This window comes from Lissotriton helveticus, chromosome 12, assembly GCF_964261635.1.
Source record: "Lissotriton helveticus chromosome 12, aLisHel1.1, whole genome shotgun sequence".
Classification (NCBI taxonomy): Eukaryota; Metazoa; Chordata; class Amphibia; order Caudata; family Salamandridae; genus Lissotriton; species Lissotriton helveticus.
The window spans coordinates 791,459,521-791,479,194 of record NC_136073.1 but is presented as its reverse complement, the minus strand read 5'-3'; the positions used below and the strand labels follow the sequence as shown (position 1 = coordinate 791,479,194).

The 19,674-nt window shown below is 42.5% G+C and overlaps 1 protein-coding gene across 1 annotated transcript in view; it reads right to left on the bottom strand.

Annotated features, from left to right (window-relative positions):
* Positions 1–1,299: 1,299 nt before the first annotated feature.
* The window catches only part of LOC144798484 (mas-related G-protein coupled receptor member H-like), a 28,009-nt gene continuing 9,634 nt past the window's right edge, over positions 1,300–19,674 (bottom strand). Inside the window, exon 2 of the mRNA XM_078669385.1 lies at positions 1,300–3,995. Coding sequence (XP_078525511.1) covers positions 2,975–3,961 — 987 coding nt within the window. The 5' untranslated portion in view covers positions 3,962–3,995 and the 3' untranslated portion in view covers positions 1,300–2,974. The remainder of the gene's footprint in view (positions 3,996–19,674) is intronic.

Here is a 19,674-nt window from a genome sequence, read left to right as displayed (position 1 = left end):
CCTGATAAGTCATGCCGCTTGATTGTGGTAGTAGTGTCTTATGCTTTGGGACCTTTTTTGTTATATAGTGTTAAATCCTTTATGGACTGTAAGCAAACCTTTATAGTGACTGAATAGAACAGGCTCCAGTCCCTTCAGTTCCGACATTGGCCTCTTCACCCAAATAGTAAGTTAAAGCCAGTAGACAACTCACTGCGTTTGAAAAAATGTTGACCCACTTTGAATCCTAACAAGGTTAAGTTTCTTCACAGTGGATATAATTAAATAAATTAGAAATACTAATAACAATCAGATGTACAATAGTGGAAAAGCTGGCACACTATGACTAAAATCCTTAGATGTCTACACAGGAGGGAACCTGAATATAGAGCTAGGATAAGGTGGTAACTCAGACCACGTAGTCCACGCTGGTCATATCAAAATATTTCAGATAAAAGTTGGCATCATAAATATTGATGCAGGAACAATGTTACATATTTGGTGGGAGAGTGTGTGAAAATTCTGATATCTTGAAAAGAAGCGCTGAGTCATATATACACAACATGATGGAGGTTCCGATTGTGGGAAGTCCACATTATACCATCTGCACATGGGCACTGTGAACACTTTGCCAGGTGGTCAGATTAGCAACATTTTGATCCTCCGTATGATGGATGCGGCAAAACAAATTATAGCACTATTCTTGAAAATGGCCCACTTTTCCCATGTGAATTTACAGATACCAGACAAATGGTGAACAATGTCTCTAGAAAGGCTTACCCATGACATTTATAGCAAAACACCGTAACCTTTGAGAATATGGGCAGCCACTGATTCATTATTTCAACTCTTCGGTGAAGGAGTAGCCAACGTATTTGAGAGATTTGGGCCTGTTTGAGGCTGTGGTAGGATAATCAAGGTTTGATCTTAAGTATATAATGTGGATGGAGGTGACCCCAAGAAATTTACCAGTGCGTGTTCATTGGTTTCAGGAAGGTATAGTTGATTCTCAGGGCCCAACCTCTTAGAGAACATGTACATTGCAAGTTTTTTAAATTGTTGTGAATAACAAACCATGACGAGATTTGCCGGTGGCAGCCTAAGAACTCTTATATTGTTTGAAAATGATTATGAGCAATTAAAGAGATAATTTAATTGCTTATTTTGGCATTGCTGTAAGTGCAGCACTTTTCCATGATAATAATAAACATTATGCAACAAAAACCTTAAAAAACATTTTAGAACACATTTTCTTCATTTTAACTTTATTAATATCATTTTATTATTGAGCATCAATACATAGCCAACAATGTCCCCATCTAACATCGGTTTTAAGACACATTTCAATTAGAATATTCATGTGGGTGGGTTTGCTGACTTATGATGAAAGTTAGAATTTGATCAGTGATTACATGATGGTTATTATGTTGATAATAATCATCTACAGCCAGAACATATCTCATTTAGTTGTCCTCCCTGTGGTTTGTAGAACCCAATTTATATAACCTATTCATATTTGTGATCCATGCAATTCCTTCTCCAAGCAAACTGGTGAGACTGGGTATGGAGTTTTGAAGGGTTTTGTAGATCAGATAATCACCATAAAATCAGTGGTTCACAAAGACAACCAAATCTGCTGTCTATGAATCTCTAAATGAGGTGACGCAACTACTGTGAAAATGCTCCACCAACTTGCACTATATAGGAAATAAGCTCCTCGGACCAACTCCCATTCCTATCACAGGGACACCTATCTACATTCAAGATCCTCTTACATCGTCCAGTTGACCGATTTGACAGAAATGTACCCACAACTGATCTTCTCTCTTTTTCTTGTCAAAGCACAACAAGTCAGCAGCAGCCTGTCTCTAATGAGCAAAATCAACAAGCGGGGTGTTTCAGACGATTGAATTTTATTAAATTACAGGGCCTTAGTGAATAAAGCTGATTACACGTTCACTGGCTTTATGCCTCTTGCAATCCTTGTGTTTATTATCCATTTGGAGGTAGGTTTCTAACCCTGGAAGACTGTAGGTGTCTGACTAAGAATGAACCGCCTCCAAAATTCAAGGACCTCAGCATTAATTAGGCCAGATCTTGATAACCAATCCATTTCAAAATATGCTCATTAGCAATATCAACATTTGTAAAAGGTTGGGTGTCTGTTAACAACACATTGCACTATTGATCAAAATAAGATATTTGAAATGTGGATCACATTTTAAAGAAAATATGTTTGAAAAAGAATAATTAATGTATCCTTACTGACAAATACAATACTGCCATCTAAGGAAAAAAAATGTTAACATTTGAAATATAATAACCATGATAGAACGAAGGCCGGTTGAGTAGGTTTACTAATCCACAAAATAGATGCAGGCACGGCCGTACCTCCCTTCAGCGACCAAGAACCTTCATTCTACGATAGCTCAAGAGAGCTATATGCATTCCAATACAAGGGACATACAACAGTTCTAGCAAGGACAGAAGACACACCACAACAAATACTTTTCTCACCTAAACGTTATAGAGCATGGGGCTGAAGTGCTTAGGCATTAGCAGTGCCGTCTTAACACATGGGAAAGCTGGACAGTTGCCCCGGGGCCCTACGAGCATAGGAGCCCCATGCAGACCAGAATTTAACAAACAATTTCTCTGAAACATTTTTATTCCTGTGAGTGGTTGTGTAGGCAGGGCCCATTTCACTGCTTTGCCTGGGTGCCTATAATTCTGTTAAGAAGGCCCTAGGCATGAGAGCACACTTTTGATAAATAATGACATATGGTGAAATCCATAGGTGCACAGTTTTTTGCTTTGCCTTAAATTGATCCCTTTTAGCTGCAGTTACCTGTAGGCACTTGTCATTAGTTGATTCTGGCTGATATAACCTAGTGAACAAAACATAGAGAATGAGTCAGCCAGGAATATACAGCTGGTGCAGAATGGATGTAATGGTCCCTTGGATTTATCATTTGTTCATATTTCAGGTGGTGCCTTAAACAGAAGAACTCATTCTGAGACTCTGCAACTGGAAAGAGCCACTTTCTTCATCCTCTGAAGAAGCTGGGTCTTCCCGGAATGCTCTATGAAGAGCACCCCTAAAAGCACTCTTGCATCCATGATGCCGAAGGTTGCCCACAAGGAAGTATATAATGGGATTGATGCAACTGTTAATGCAAAAGCACTGAATGCAAATAACAATTAGTGATTGTTCCATGGGAACAATATTGATAGCTTCAAGGAACATCATCAGTGAGAATGGTGCCGAGAGGATAAGAAATGCCAGGACTGTGGCGAAGATGAGAATGTAGGGTCTCGGTGTGTGACGTCTCTGGGACCTCTTCCAGATTGTGATGATCAGGATCACATTGGACAGCAGCATTAGGGGTAGAAAGACCCAAAAATATATAAAAGACTGAAATAGGTTGATTTCTTTACATATCCCATGTTGAACACAAACCAAAATATCTATTCCAACCATTAAGCAAGAGAAGATCCATAGAATGATGCATACAATGCTAGTGTGGTGGTCTGAACGGTGACATCGGTACCATATGGGGTAAAGGACCGACAGAGATCTCTCAACGCTGATAGCAGTAAGGAAACACTGGCTGTTCTGATAACCAAACAAAGACAGTACAACCAGAATGTCATAGGAAAGAACTTCGTCGATCAGTCCATGCAGATCCATCAGCACAAGTTGACATACAATGCAAAGAATGAGAAGAAACATGAAATCAGAGATTGCCAGATTCATGATGTACGTAGTGAAGGCGTTCCTCGTCATCCTAAAGCACAAGAACCAGATGATGATCCCATTCCAAATCAGACCGAAGAAAGAAATAACCAATGGGATGGAAAGTGCGGCAAGAGTAGTTGAATCTAAATGACTGCTGTCTAGTTCGCTGATATTAAAATTATTGAAATAATCGTAATCCTCCATCTCTGCAGGAATCCGGGTGGCAGTAAAATTATCCTCCATTTTGGGCCTCTGGGATCTACAGCTGTTTTCTGACCTGTAAATACAGTTTCAGAAAAAGTCAGAGATGACCAAACGCACCACATATCCATCTGTATAAGTTATATTAAGAATTATTGACCAAAGACTCCATAAAATTAGTACAACAAACTAGACAAGCGGAATTCATCAATAGATACAACAGTAGTCAATATACAATTTATACAATTTATAATTCGACAGGGCCATCTGTCTATAAAGATTTCCTTACAGAACCTGCTTTCACACAACATTCAAGTTATAATAATAAAGAGAACATTCGGTCAAGAGAATATGTTAAAATATTCAAATATGGAACATAAAGACATCTGCAGGATTCCAAGATCACATCTCTTGAATACCTAATCTAGGAACTAATGTCTATCAAATAAACTGTAAGAGCAGAAACACATCTATTGTTAAAATTTCTAAAGACAATCTTTTTAGAATGGGTTTCAGAGCTTAAGTTCACAATTGTCCTTGGTCTGGGTTGTTTAAATGCATAAGCCTGAACCATGGCAGTCAATTGGACCGCTAGGGTACATTTTGGGACTTTTCCCTGAAACAAATTGAAGGTTACCAGCTGGTTTAGTCTGACAATCTAAGTCCATATAAGATGGGTAGACAACCATATCATTATAAGCCTTTACTAAAGCTTTGTTAGACATGCCATTGAACTGTGTGCTAAAGCGACCCAATTCACACACAAAACCTTTGGATTTGTTGTGTTATTTACCAAAAACATTTTTGAACAGAACACGTGGCAGAAGGATAGTGACTCTTAAACTTACAGCCTACAAGCCACTGTACCAGCTCAGTTTTATGCTAAATTAATTTTTTTCAAATTTTCTGTCCAGATCATGCCGTCAACATTTTTTAACCTGGTTTCAATTCAAAGCATCGGGAATCAAACTGTTCTTCACAATCCATCCATGTAAGGGGCGCAACTGTAATGCCCATCATTTATGGCTTCTCCTATAGGCACATGCAGGTGTACCACCAGGATCAGCTGCTTTAGAGAGGTTCATAGACTCGATCCTTTTACGTACTCCTTTTACAGTTGAGGACTCTAGGATATCCACATCAACACTATACAATATATATATATATATATATATATATATATATATATATATATATATATATATATATATATATATATATATATATATATATATATTATTATTTTTTTTTTTTTAGACCATTTAGTGAACAGTCACTACGAAAAGAAAAGAAAGAAAAAACCTACTGTCTCAGGCTTCTTTCCTTGTATGAAGTGCAAGGCCTCAACTCTCAAAAGGTCAAGGAATACCCAATTCCAGGCAATAAAAAGAAGGGCAGAATAGCTAAACTGGTAAACTGTAACTCCGACTATACGGTCTATTGTCTGATATGTCCCTGTGGGAAGAAATACATAGGGAGTACTGTAAAACAAACCAAACTCAGGGTCCTTGAACATATGAGGGCAATCACCTCAAAGGATCCGAGCTACCCAGTAGCTCGTCATTTTGAGCAGACACACAACAGCAACAGTAATCTTTTGACTTATTTCATTTTGGACCAACTAGTCAGGACAGAAAGAGGGGGAAACTGGGTGAAAAAACTAAGAACCTTAGAATCAAGATTTATCATCCAGTTACAGACCAAGACCCCGGGAGGGATGAATAATGAGGAAGAGATGTGGACCCACATCTAAACAATCCCTTCCAGTCTCTAACTCTGTCTTCTTGTGAACATGGAAAAATAGACATGTATACTGTTTTCCTCTAGTCAGACATGTCTGTTCCGCTACCCTGTATACCTATTTTTAAAAAAAATAATTTGTTTTGCTCATGGCGAATCACACTGACAATTCTAAATAATGGTGTCTGAATGCATCAATGTATAACACTATGCCCATTCAGGGCCTGATTGTACTTGATTTCAATAATTATGATTTGTCATTTAATGTGCCATGAAACTGTGAACCTCTCGTGATGTTCACTGAGAAATCATAAGTGTACACCACGATTCTAAGACACAACTAACATAGGCGCCACGGAATTCAAATAAGCAGCATAGGATGCTGTCAGCTGGTAAAAAACATAATTTCAGATGTGATTGTGTTGTGATTTACACTGAACTAACATTCTGATACATATGAGAGCTCCCAATGCATTGCATTTGATGATTTGTCATTAGTATATTAGATGTTACAAGATGGCCGCCGTGGAAGTAATGAATTAATTATAATGATGTGCCTTCTTTTATGTTGATTTTCATTTTTGTTTGAAACACGTGACATATGGTAACCACGGTTTCATTTAAGTAATGGTGGAAACAAACGTCAGTTTACACTGACGAAGGCGGCAACGCCGAAACGCGTTTGTAAACTGAGTTTGCGGGGGTTCTGTGAATAAACTATCTGGTGAACCTACGCCATACTGGGTTTGAGAGCTCTCATTTTTGAATCCTGAGGATTGGGGGTTTCTTTGCGTTGCTGAAATATATATATATATATATATATATATATATATATATATATATATATATATATATATATATATATATTCACTGAAAAAACCATAGGTTATACACCATATATAGTTAGGAATTAGCATTTAAAAAACCTTATTTTACTCACACAAAACCATTGAAATTCCATATATAGTTAGTTGCACTAACTATATATCACGCACCCGCAATCCACTGCTGATCATGTCACATATTACATCATTCATGACATGGTCAGTGACATCACTGATGACATCTGATGACATCTCAAATGACATCACTGATGAGATCACTGATGACATCTCATTTGACATCAATGACCACATCACTGATGATATCATTCATGTGACAATACAATGCATCTCCTCACGTTTTAATATAACCTCTGTTTCACCCAGTGTTAAATACAGAGTATAATTTTTGAAACCATTGACACACCAATACTAGTTACTACATACGTACTCACTGATTCCTACGTCTACACACACATTCACTCATTCACCCATACAATCATTCATACATACAATCACTCATCTTTACAACACTATCATATGCACTCATACACCTATACAGACACTTACACTCTGCCACTCATCCATGGAGTTACTCACACACCTAGTCAGTCCTGTAAAGAATCAATCACACTTCCATTTTCTTGTCTATACAGTTAAACATAGAGCACCTTACATTTTCAAACATATACTAACACATACTTACTTTCTTATACAATCATTGATACAAGTACACATTGATCTGCACAGAGTCACACACCTCCCAGCCAGCCACACACACACTCAGTCTCCTATACAAATACTTGGACAATCAATCAATAACCCATATAGTTAATCATATAGCTACTGATCAACACATGCAGCAGTTTACAGAACAACAGACATAATGATGCACAAATTAAGACAGTTTAGTCACTAACCCATGCACTCAGTGAGACACATTTAATCACTCACTCATACATTCAGTCATGCACCTACTAAATCCTTCGTCCAGACACTTATACATCTACTCATTCTTCAATATGTAAAACATATTTAAACTTTACAGAAACACACAGTCACTGGATGATGTCATCAGTGATCTCATCAGTGATGTCATTTGAGATGTCATCAGTGATGTCATCAGTGATGTCACTGACCATGTCATGAATGATGTAATATGTGACATGATCAGTAGTGGATTGCGGGTGCGCGATATATAGTTAGTGCAACTAACTATATATGGAATTTCAATGGTTTTGTGTGAGTAAAATAAGGTTTTTTAAATGCTAATTCCTAACTATATATGGTGTATAACCTATGGTTTTTTCAGTGAATTTTCAAGATTTTGTAAATGCTAATTCCTAACTATATATGGTCTATAACCTATGGTTTTTTCAGTGAATTTCAATGGTTTTTTAATAGCAAATATCATAAGCTGTCGAATGTCAAGTACGTGGTAAGTAAAAACATTTTCGTGTTTATGCACACTGATCTGCTTTGAATGCTGCCCCCCACCCCTCATTTCTATTAGGAGTACTCTCTCTTTGCAGATAGTGAAGGGTAGTTAACGCAGCCCTTTGCCCCCTTTGTAATCCGTCGTGCCTGCTTCTCTCTCCATTTGATTGATTGTTCTCTTTGGTTCATTCTCTATTTACAAACAAGCACAGAGTCGCAATACTCTGTTTAGTCTTTGCAGATAGCGAAAAATCGTGTAAAAAAACTAAAGGAATCGAGCAAAATCAGTAGGCCACTAATGGGATCTCTTTTTGACCTCGCTAAAATAGAAACATTAGGAACAACCTGTTGAAAATAGCAATGCGTATGTACATAAGCGGCGTTCATTTGTGTTCACAGTACCCCTTGTTGATTGTTTCAATCGAGCATTGAATTGTTCGAAGTTAATTCTCTTAAGGATCTTCTCTACCTGCAAACGAGGAAGAATAGGAATATTCTCTCTCCCTTTGCAGATAGTGAAGGGTAGGTAACGCAAGCCTTTAACACGTCGTACCTATTTCATTCCTCATTGATTGATTGATTGTCCGAACATTGACTGTTTGGGAATTAGTTCTTTTTGGAGGTATTCCCTGTTTGCAAATAAACGTAGGAAAATCTTTGCAAGTAGTTAAAGGGTACGTAATGCGGACCTTTCTCCCCCGTTGTAATCTGTCATGCCTATCTACTCCCCACTGATTGATGCACCTTTTTCACCCGGACCATTTACTAGAAATACGTCATCTGGCCCGACCAGAGAGCACCCCTAGTGAAAAGGACATATGCAATAATAACGAAGTGATCACTGTATCCTGTTAACAGAAACTTTACCATGAAACAACCTGGAAAGAAAAAAATAGGAAAACGAAAATCAGTAGGCCACTGATGAACATGAACTTTTATTAAACAACGAACAAAGAAACGATAACATAACGTAATGATAAAACCTATTAATGTCCTAGAAACAAGAAAACGTTAAAATATGCCAGTGGTGAGAGACCAGAAAAACAGTAAGAGAAACCAAATCACCCCTCGCTGTCCCACCGCCTGCCACGCCAAAAAAATCGATAGACTAGGGAAAATGCAAGTCAGTAGAACATCCGCCCCCACTCTGGAAACTTCCAAGGTGGGGCAGGGTTCCGGCTACGCCCAGCCGGGAGCAGCCCATATAAGGCAGGTCCTGCTGCCACGCCTCGGCCAGGAGATCCTAACGTAGGGTGTAGCCGGAGGAGAGGCCGAGGCCAGCGGGACCCGGCCAGGGGATTGCCTTTACAACGCTGAACAGTTGCAGGGGGGGGGAATGTCTCCTCGACCCTCCCCTCTCTCTCCCAGTCCGGCCGCGGTGGCCCTTGAGAGTTGCAGGTAGTCCCGCCACATGCTCTTCCGGTCCGGCCACCAACGGTCGGGGGGCCGAGGCCGACGGGATCCGGCTGCAGCCGATAAACCAAGAAACCCGTTCATGGGGCCAGAGCCAGGGGCGTCCGGCCGACATCCACCGGAAGCCCGGCCCGAAGACGGACGGGACACTTCTTTCTTTTATAATGGCTGCGACAACACTGGGGGGGGATGTCTTGCACATGCCTCCGACCCCCCCCCCCCCCCCCTCGTCCTCATCGCCTGGTCCGGCCATAACAAATCTCAAGCGAGACGCCGTGGGGTGCACTCGGAGGGAGAGACGGTGCGAACAGGCCTCTCCCGCCTCCCCAGGTGGAGGCTTCCCAGCTGCACCCTCAGCGCTCCAGGCGCCCGGAAAAGGGTTCTTCCACTGTGGCCATGCTGCAACGTCTCGCCCGGCAGGGTGGAGCCCGTCCGCTCATGTGACCCCGCGATCGCCAGTAGCTGCCGAACTCTCAAAATGGCGGTCGACCTGGCAAGAGCGGGCCCAGCATAAAGAAATGGCCCGGTCACTGGTTGACTCCACCACCGTAGTCCTCCACGACCTTGAAGATTCTAGAGGAGCTGCGGGAGTCTCCGACCCCCGATGGGGAATGACTGCCATGATCGCCCGTGGAGTGACGAAACTGTATCCGCGGGACGTCGGCGCTCCCATGCTGGCGCCAGCCTCACTTTGAATTACTAGAATCCTGCAGACCTCACTTCCGGTGAAAGCACAGTGTGACCCGGTAGGAAAAATTATTGCACCCCCTCCCCTTTTTGACTGATAGTTCAAACCACCGATCCTTTCCTTTGCCCTTTTAACGGAACTTTGGACTGCCTCCCCCTCTTTTACATTTTCTAGAGAAAACAAAACATTAACCACTACATTAGCATAGCAGTTGACACCAGAACTGTTTTCAAATTGAAAACCAACAACATCTTCAACAGAATCCTTTTTGTTTCTGCTGTGACCCTGCTACAGCACAGGCATTGTCCCCAGCAGTAATTCTGCAATGCCGGTAAGAATAGCTGTGGTGCCTACTGGACTCACTCACCCCCGCGGCGCCCCACGCCGTTTTTTGCTGGGCGGCAACTTACTAGACATCACTTTCGTGCCATCTAGATTTCAGGGCGTTCTGCTGCCTTGGAACTATTCGCACAACAGACCGCTACTGACAAGAATATTTCATTATTGGTGCTGTCAATTTCAATAAATCTATTGGATAATTCAAAAGAAATTGCCACGGTCTCTTCGTTGTTTAAATGTTTTTACTGTTTTTGTTTTCTTGTATATATTTATATGTTATTAAAGTTTTATATTCCTACTACTTTGTTGGAGTGCTATATATTTTTAATGTGACACATAATTGTAAAAACTTTGATGTACAAAGAGTCATTCCTGGAATCTTCCGCTTCAGGCTCGGTCCCCTCCCCAATCACAATACAGGATGGTTTTCAGATAGTAGGAACACGTGTGGTGTGACGGATCTCATCGGGTGTGGGCCTTGATCTACTATAACTCCTTTGAAGAGGGGTGATTCTTTACAGCTGGGGCCATAAACTACATCTGCAGGGCTAGCTGATAGCCTGGACAATCGGACACAGAGAAAGAGGAGTGTCAGAGGGTGCGGTAGTGAATAGGGCGAAAGGGAGGTGTCGGGCGGGCACAGAGTGTGATTCTCAGGGAAGAGCAGCGCAGATGGGGGGAGGTTTATTGCCCATGCATAAGACAGAGAGCGGTGGTGACCAGTGCCTAGGGAAGATGCTTGCGTGGGTGAGGAGCCATGCTACGAATCGACAGCGTGCAGAGAGTGGGTCTGGTCAAGACATCTAAAATGGCTGCCGTGCACGACAAAAGTGTGGCATTTCAAAAAAGGCAAGATGGCGCAGACAATGTTTTTCAACACTTCCTCATTTCCTTCGAATCGAACGTTAACAGACGTTGGGGCATATTACCAAAGTTAAGCGATATTTATCGCTAACGATGCTTACCAACCAATTTTTTACCACTAAGCATCGTCAGAAATTATCGAAGATAAACCTTGCTATTATCAAGGTTTATCGCAAATGCGATAATAAACGGCCGCAATGCATGAATATCGCTAAAAACTCAGCGATATTCATGCATTACCGAGCTAATGCTCTTAGCCATGTTATCCACCTCCCATTGGATAACATGGCTAAGAACTGCTCAGGGCAGGTGTTACTTTTTGGAGATATTCGCGCTTAGCGCGAATATCTCCAAAAGTTGGTAATAGGAGATAGATATCTTGCATGTTGTAATGCAAGTTATTGTGGTATATGGAACTCATACCATAATCTCTCAGGAAAGCAGAAACTGATCCTTTTGGGACCGCCTAAAAAGGCCTAGGGGGTGAGGAGTACTCTACTTTGCCCCCTTTTCACGTTCCGAACTATTTTATTTTACTCTCTTCTGTAATTACACAAAATAGCAGCGATAAGATGCATCGGAGACACACAGTGAGAGAAAGGAGGCCGGAGATGAAGAAGAGATGTCAAATACACATTGGAGATAATATAGTGGCAGAAGAGAAGTAAATATGAGTAAACTTACCATGTAACATAAAAATGTTGCACTCTATACTATAAGTCTCATTTTATACTACAATCACTTCGCTACAACCTCATAAATTAAAAATAAAAATGAATAATGTCTCAAACAATTTTTGATTTCTAAATATAAATTTATTCTTCAGAATTTTCTAAATTTGAAAGAACTAGTAACATGTCCTCATCAGCAATGTCCTCATTAAAAGTCTCCAATGATGATTCTTGTAACTCTATGGTCTCCAAACACTCGATAAATTCGCCATCAAGAGATTGATCAAAAAAATCATTCAAGTCATCTCCTCCTTGTGACAATATTTCATTATTGGTGCTGTCAATTTCAATCAATGTAGTGGAATCATTCAAGTCATCTCCTCGTGACAATATTTCATTATTGGTGCTCTCAATTTCAATCAATGTAGTGTAATCATTCAATTCATCTCCTCCTTGTGACAATATTTCATTATTGGTGCTGTCCATTTCAATCAATCTAATGGAATCATACAAGTCATCTCCTCCTTGTGACAATATTTCATTATTGGTGCTCTCAATTTCAATCAATGTAGTGGAATCATTCAAGTCATCTCCTTGTGACAATATTTCATTCTTGGTGCTGTCCATTTCAATCAATCTAATGGAATCATACATGTCATGTCCTCCTTGTGACAATATTTCATTATTGGTGCTCTCAATTTCAATCAATGTAGTGGACAATTCAAAAGAAATTGCCACGGTCTCTTCATTGTGAGCCATTTTATTTTGAAATTGCTTGCTGTAAATTGCAGAAAAAAATAATCACTTTCATTTATCGTTTTTAGTAATACATAATATAAAACTAACTTTATCAAGTATTTAGTATAACAGAAGGACTGCAAATAAATAACAGAAAACATTTTTCAAATTATCTTCAAGTGTACAACATAGTTCCCCTTACAAATTAACAACTCACCTTTTTAAAAGTAGCAGAAGTGTTAGTACTGTGTAAATCAAACACCAGAAATTCACCACCAAACATTCCTCACAAATGTACCTCAGACAGTAGTATCACAAAATGGCTGTGGTTTCCTCTCATTTGACATATATACATAACCAATTAACTTTCATCACACACAAATACAAAACCAAAGTAACATTTTAATTGGTTCTAAATTTCAACACTTTCAAATGTGTTTTCCCCATGCAATTTTCCATAGGACATTTACATACGTCTACAGCCTGAATGGCTGAACGGAATTACACCAAACTTGACAAAATGGTACATCAAACCTAAGAGGTCAGGAAGGATCTACTATGCCCCCTTATGGTCATTTCCCCCTTCGCTTTGGCCTCCTCTTGTCTCTCAATCCTACCGAGAGACAAGATGGCGGCCGCTACGGACTGTTTGGAATGTTGACAGACGCCGGAGAACCAATCAGCTTCGCAAAGCTCCGTAACGCGAAAAGTACGCGAAGCGGAGCGCTGTTACAGATATATATCTTTTTTTGAACGTTAATTTCTCAAAATCCACTGGAGCACATATATTGAGACCTAGCAAAGGCACATCGGGCTACCAGTCCCTAATATTTTGCCAAGTTTCGTGCAAATCCATTCAGCCGTTCGATTATTATTATTTTGGTTTTTTTTTTGCCCCGCGGAGCCCTTTTAAAACCTCCACATCAAACGTAGGGGGTCAGCGAGGATCTACTATTCCCCCTTATGGTCATTTGCCCCTTCGCTTTGGCCTCCTCTTGTCTCTCGATCCTACCGAGAGACAAGATGGCGGCCGCTACGGACTGTTTGGAATGTTGACAGACGCCGGAGAACCAATCAGCTTCGCTTCACAAAGCTCCGTTGCGCGAAAAGTACGCGTCCTGGAGCGCTGCCCGGTCCGCTGTTACAGATATATATCTTTTTTTAAACGTTAATTTCTCAAAATCCACTGTAGCACATATATTGAGACCTAAAAAAGGCACATCGGGCTACCAGTCCCTACAATTTTGCCAAGTTTCGTGCAAATCCATTCACCCGTTCGGGCTAAAAGTGAGGCCAACCGCCCTATGGAAAACTCAATGTTAAAAACACGTTTTGGGACCCCCCTTTTTTCTCAGCCCCCCCCTTGACGAACCCCCCCCCAAATTTTCGAGGGCTGCTCAGAAACAAAATGTTCCATTTTCCTGAAAATTTCAGCCAATTCCGTCCACAAACGCCAAAGTTATTAGACATAGAATTTTCAAAAAACCCATAGAGAAAAAATCCTAACTATATATACCTACTGGCGACCGCCAGTAGGTAATATATATATATATATATATATATATATATATATATATATATATATATATATATATATATATATATATATATATATATATATATTTTTTTTTTTTTTTTTTAAGTCCTTATATGTTTGATCAGTATGCCAATGGAGAATAAAAGAGATTACTGACCATTTTCTTTCACTTTCCTTGCGAAACGAGGCCCACTCTCTCCCAGTGGGAGGCGATGTTACCATCACGGGTTCTTTTCGTTGCATGGTCAGTGTTCTCTTATCTCCCTTATCACCAGCTCCTACTTAGATTCTCTAACACTATACACTTACACTAAAACTATACAATATTGAATGCCCATGAGGGTTTTAAAGTCCCATCAACACATAAAAAGCATTTGAAACCTCCAATATTCAGGAATATTGCCTTCCAAACAACAGTAGTGTTTACATACCCATATTTACTTCAGAACTGCCTCAATCGGGTTTAGCACCCATTTCCAACTTTTCAGGTCGGAACCTATCTGTTTATCTTTAATCTGAGAAATATACCTCAGTTATATCTTCATAAATGACCCTACATTAGCCTCATTTTGTTTATTCATATTAACCCAGAGGTTTAGTTTCATTATTTTTAATTCTATGTCTTCTTTATCAGATCAAGGGTTACACCTTTTCCCATACACACATCCCAAGATTAACTGTATTAAATAATTAATAAAATAAATCTGAAAACATTATGCAATACATATAAATTGTTCAAAATTGAGCAGTGAATTTACCACAAGTACTAAATGCATCACACTGTTCAATTTCATTAGCTCCAGGCTCATCCAAACTAAACCCGCCGGAGCTGTGTAGTAGAGAGCATTTGTACCATTGTCTACAAAATAGACTCTGCATTCCTGACGCCATAACTATTTTTCTTCTGGATTAAAAATGTATTCTTGCAATTAGGTGAGTGAGTAAGGGATTAAGAGAGTGAGTAAGCTAGTGAGTGAATGTGAGATAATTTCACAACAGGTTGCAAGGTATTACATCTACACGTACCTTCAAAATATGTAGTATTTGATATTCTTTGGTACGACAATATTCCTAACTGAACACTGTGGGAGGACAAGACATAGGCAGAAATGTTTTCAATGGTCAAGAAAGATTTAAGGATGAAGGACATTTACCCTGTATAGTTTTTTACTTTATACAAATATTTTTCTCAGTGACATTAATTGTCCACCTTTCAATTGCATCATTGGTTTTTCAGTTCTATAAAAATCTCCACATCTCTCTAACTACTTTACCAATAAAACGAGCAAACTAAGAAATCTGCGTTTGCTGAACATTGTATATGATGATCTTAGTATTTTGAAGAAATAGTGAAAGTTGTACATATTCCCGACCATGCCCCGTATGCATATACAAATGCCCTATAGCAGTCGCGTCTAAATAGTTTTTTAGGGCTTCCTAAACGGAGGCCAGCCATTGGAGGAGAGGGGCATCACTCCGTTCAAGCCCCGTCTTTTTGGAATTCGGGGGGGGGGTGTTTTTAACTTTCTTTCTCTTTTCTTTCTCTCCTCTTCCCATTGGCTGGAATTTTACCTTCCAGCCAATGGGAAGAGGAGAGAACGAAAACCACGCCCCCGAATCCCAAAATGACGATGCTTTCTCCGAGGCATTTCTGCTTAGCCTCGGAGAAAGATGGTAGTGTCATGGCGTTGTCTGGCCGCGCAACAGACAGAGACTCCCCCCCCTGAGCAGGTAAGTTTTTTAGCGTCTGTTCCCTCGTGCTTTCTGCCCCCCCCTCGTTGTGCGTCTCTTCCCTCGTGCTTTCCGCCCCCCCTTGTTGTGCGTTTGTTCCCGCGTTCTTTCTGCCCCCCCTCGTTGTGCATGTGTTCCCTCGTGCTTTCCGCCCCCCTCGTTGTGCGTCTGTTCCGTTGTGCTTTCCGCCCCCTCGTTGTGTGTCTGTTCCCTCGTGCCGCCCCCTCGTTGTGCTTGCTTTCCAACCCCAGACTGCTGCTGAAGGCCGAGGTGCGTCTGGAAGCGGCGTGGAGGAAAATCGAGAGGCCTGCGGACAGAGCACTACCGGCGGAGGGTGAAAGCTGCTGAGGCGAGGTAAGCACAGACCGCTTTCCCCCTGGAGGCCTCGTGGTGACAGGGACCGCCGGTGAGCCTGGGTGGCTGGCTGGGAACGCCAAGACGGGCTGGCTGCCAGCGCTGCCTGCTGCACTTCGAGGCTGCAGGCCCTGCCCTTTCGCTTTGCTGGCTGCGCAGGTGGCTTGAGGATCGGGCCTCCATGGCTGTAGGGGTAGGCCCGATGTCCCCGGGGGCTCTAGAAGCTTGGAGACAACGCGTGCACCAGTAGGGGAGAAGTCCCCCTCCAATATTGGACCTGTGCAGGCTGGCGCAGCCTCCTCCCCTTTCAGGGACTCAGCAACTGCTGTTGGCATACTGTGCCAGAGCACAAACATTGAGCTGCGGGGGTCGCACACTGCACCGACACCTTGCCCTAGCTGCAAAGCAACTGCTGAGAGCACAGTGGGGTCCAGTTGGGGCAGGAGGGAACTGTGATTGCTTTCCTGCCCCCCCTTGTTGTACCTGCTTTCCTGCCCCCCCTCGTTGTGCTTGCTTTCCTGCCCCCCTCGTTGTGCTTGCTTTCCTGCCCCCCTTCGTTGTGCTTGCTTTCCTGCCCCCCCCTCGTTGTGCTTGCTTTCCTGCCCCCCCTAGTTGTGTTTACTTTCCTGCACCCCCTCGTTGTGCTGGTTCTCCTGCCCCCTCGTTGTGCTTGCTCTCCTGCCCCCTCGTTGGTTGTGCTTGCTCTCCTGCCCCCTCGTTGGTTGTGCTTGCTCGCCTGCCCCCTCGTTGGTTGTGCTTGCTCCCCTGCCCTCTAGTTGGTTGTGCTTGCTCCCTTGCCCCCTTGTTGGTTGTGCTTGCTCCCCTGCCCCCTTGTTGGTTGTGCTTGCTCCCCTGTCTCCTTGTTGGTTGTGCTTGCTCTCCTGCCCCTCCCCCCTCGTTGGTTTTGCTTGCTCTCCTGCCCCTGTCCCCTCGTTGGTTGTGCTTGCTCTCCTGCCCCTGCCACCTCATTGGTTGTGCTTGCTCCCCTGCCCCCTTGTTGGTTGTGCTTGCTCTCCTGCCCCAGCCCCCTCGTTGGTTGTGCTTGCTCTCCTGCCCCTGCCCCCTCGTTGGTTGTGCTTGCTCTCCTGCCCCTGCCCCCTCGTTAGTTGTGCTTGCTCTCCTGCCCCGCCCCCTCATTGGTTGTGCTTGCTCTCCTGCCCCCGCCCCCTTGTTGGTTGTGCTTGCTCTCCTGCCCCTCGTTGGTTGTGCTTGCTCTCCTGCCCCCTCGTTTGTTGTGATTGCTTTCCTGCCCTGCTATTGGCATTGTAAATGACAATGCCATTTATTTATATTTTAAAAACAAAAACATAAATAAAAATAATGTCATGAGCAATGCCAATAGCTCTAACTTTAAGAATGCCGAGACCATTGCATTGTAAATGCTTGTTCTCTTCCTTGTGCAGGAAACGGATCCCTCTTACATGAGGAGGGAAGATCACAGGAACATTAATCTATGCAGAAGGGGAATGATAATTCACAAGTTATATCAGTCTCTGAAATTGATTGTTGTCAAATGTCAAATGTCAAATTCTCTTGTATAGCGCACTTATCACCAAAGAGGTCTCAAGGCGCTCTGCAGAAAAAAGGCAATAACCTACCAGAGTGAGGTACATACGGTAGCCTTTATTTAGGAAAAAGCCACGCTTTCAATCCTCTCCTAAATTCTAGATGATTGGATAAGGACAGGAGATGGATAGGTAGCTTATTCCATAGCCGTGGAGCCACGTATGAAAAGGACCTGCAACCATACCTTGACGTCCGTGCTCTGGGCTGGGACAGCAAGAACTTAGAGCTAGAGCGGAGAGCTCTAGCCGGGGTATGCCAGGCCAATTTTTCTTTTAGATAGGAAGGACCAACACCATGAAGAAGTTTATGGGTTAAGCTCAGGATTTTGAATTGACATCTTTGGCGCACAGGAAGCCAGTGCAATTTCCTAAGATTTGGTTTAGAAGCAGACCTTGGAGGCATACCCAACACTAGTCTTGCCGCCGCGTTCTGAATAGTTTGTAATTTTGTCAGCAGATTCTCGTTAATGGAAGCAAACATGGCATTTCCATAATCAAGCATGCTGACAATCAGACCCTGAACCAGCGGCATTCTAGCTTCAGTTGGGAGCCATTTAAAGATGTTATGCAGTTGTCGCAGGATCCCAAAACAAGTCCCAGCGACCTGGTGTACATGGGCCTTCATAGAGAGATCCCCGTCAAGCGTAATCCCCAGGTCTCTTACAGTTTTTTTAGGCTGGGGGCAAGGCCCTAGATCCCGAGGCCACCAGTCTTGGGACCAGAAGGTCCTAGCCTTGCCAAAAAGTAAGATTTCGGTCTTGCTGCAGTTAAGTTGGAGCATGTTATCACTCATCCAGCTTTGAATGTGAGTCATACATTGTTTAAAGCTGGAGCAAGTATCCTGGAGATTAGATTTACAGGTAATAAGTACCTGTGAATCATCTGCATAAGACACAGTGGAGAAGCCGTAAGATTTTATAATATGGGCCAAAGCCGGAGATAAAGATTAAACAACAGGGGACTGAGGATGGATCCCTGCGGGACCCCTATGGAAAGAGGAATAGTGGCAGATGCGTGCGAGTTCATCCTGATGTAAGCACTACGATGAATGAATGAATGAAGTGGGATTTACACATGCGCAACTTAGCCCCATGGGCGTCAAGGCGCCTAACATTAATCTAGCTGAGTCGAAGGATGTAAGGAGCTTACTGATATGCATTAACAAAGAACCAAGTTTTCAGAGCCTTCCTAAAAAGATCCAATGAGGGTTGTGACTTAATCTCAAAGGGAAGTGAGTTCCATACTTGGGGTGCCAAGATGGAAAAGGCCTTGCTCCCCCATCTAACCCTCATGGAACGAGGAACTTCCAGATGATTAAGCTCCGAGGAGCGTAGGCACCTACTCGGAACATATCGAGTAAGCCGAGATCCCAGAGCATCAGCATGACCGGGTAAGAGCACGATATGTAAGGCACAGAAGTTTAAAGGATACTCTCGAGATGATAGGGAGCCAATGAAGACTCTTCCTTGCCATGGTCACAGACGACATCCAGGGCAAGGCCAGAACAAATTGTGCCGCCGCATTCTGTACAACCTGTAAGCGCTGTAGGAGGCCCTTGTTGGCTCCGGCATACAGAGAGTTACAGTAGTCAAGCCTTGAGCCAACTAGGGCAACCACAACCTGCTTGCGTGCCTGTAAGGGGAGATAGTGAAGGATCCTCTTCAGAGTCCTAATAACACCCCAACAGGTGGCCACAGTTTTGTTAACCTGGGCCTCCATGGAAAGCCGGGTATCAAAAATGACCCCAAGGTTCCTCGCCGATTGAGTGGGAATAGGGCAGTTGCCTAAAGATGGAGGCCACCAGGCACCAGACCATATGTCCTGGTCTTTACCAAAGACCAGGACCTCTGTTTTGTC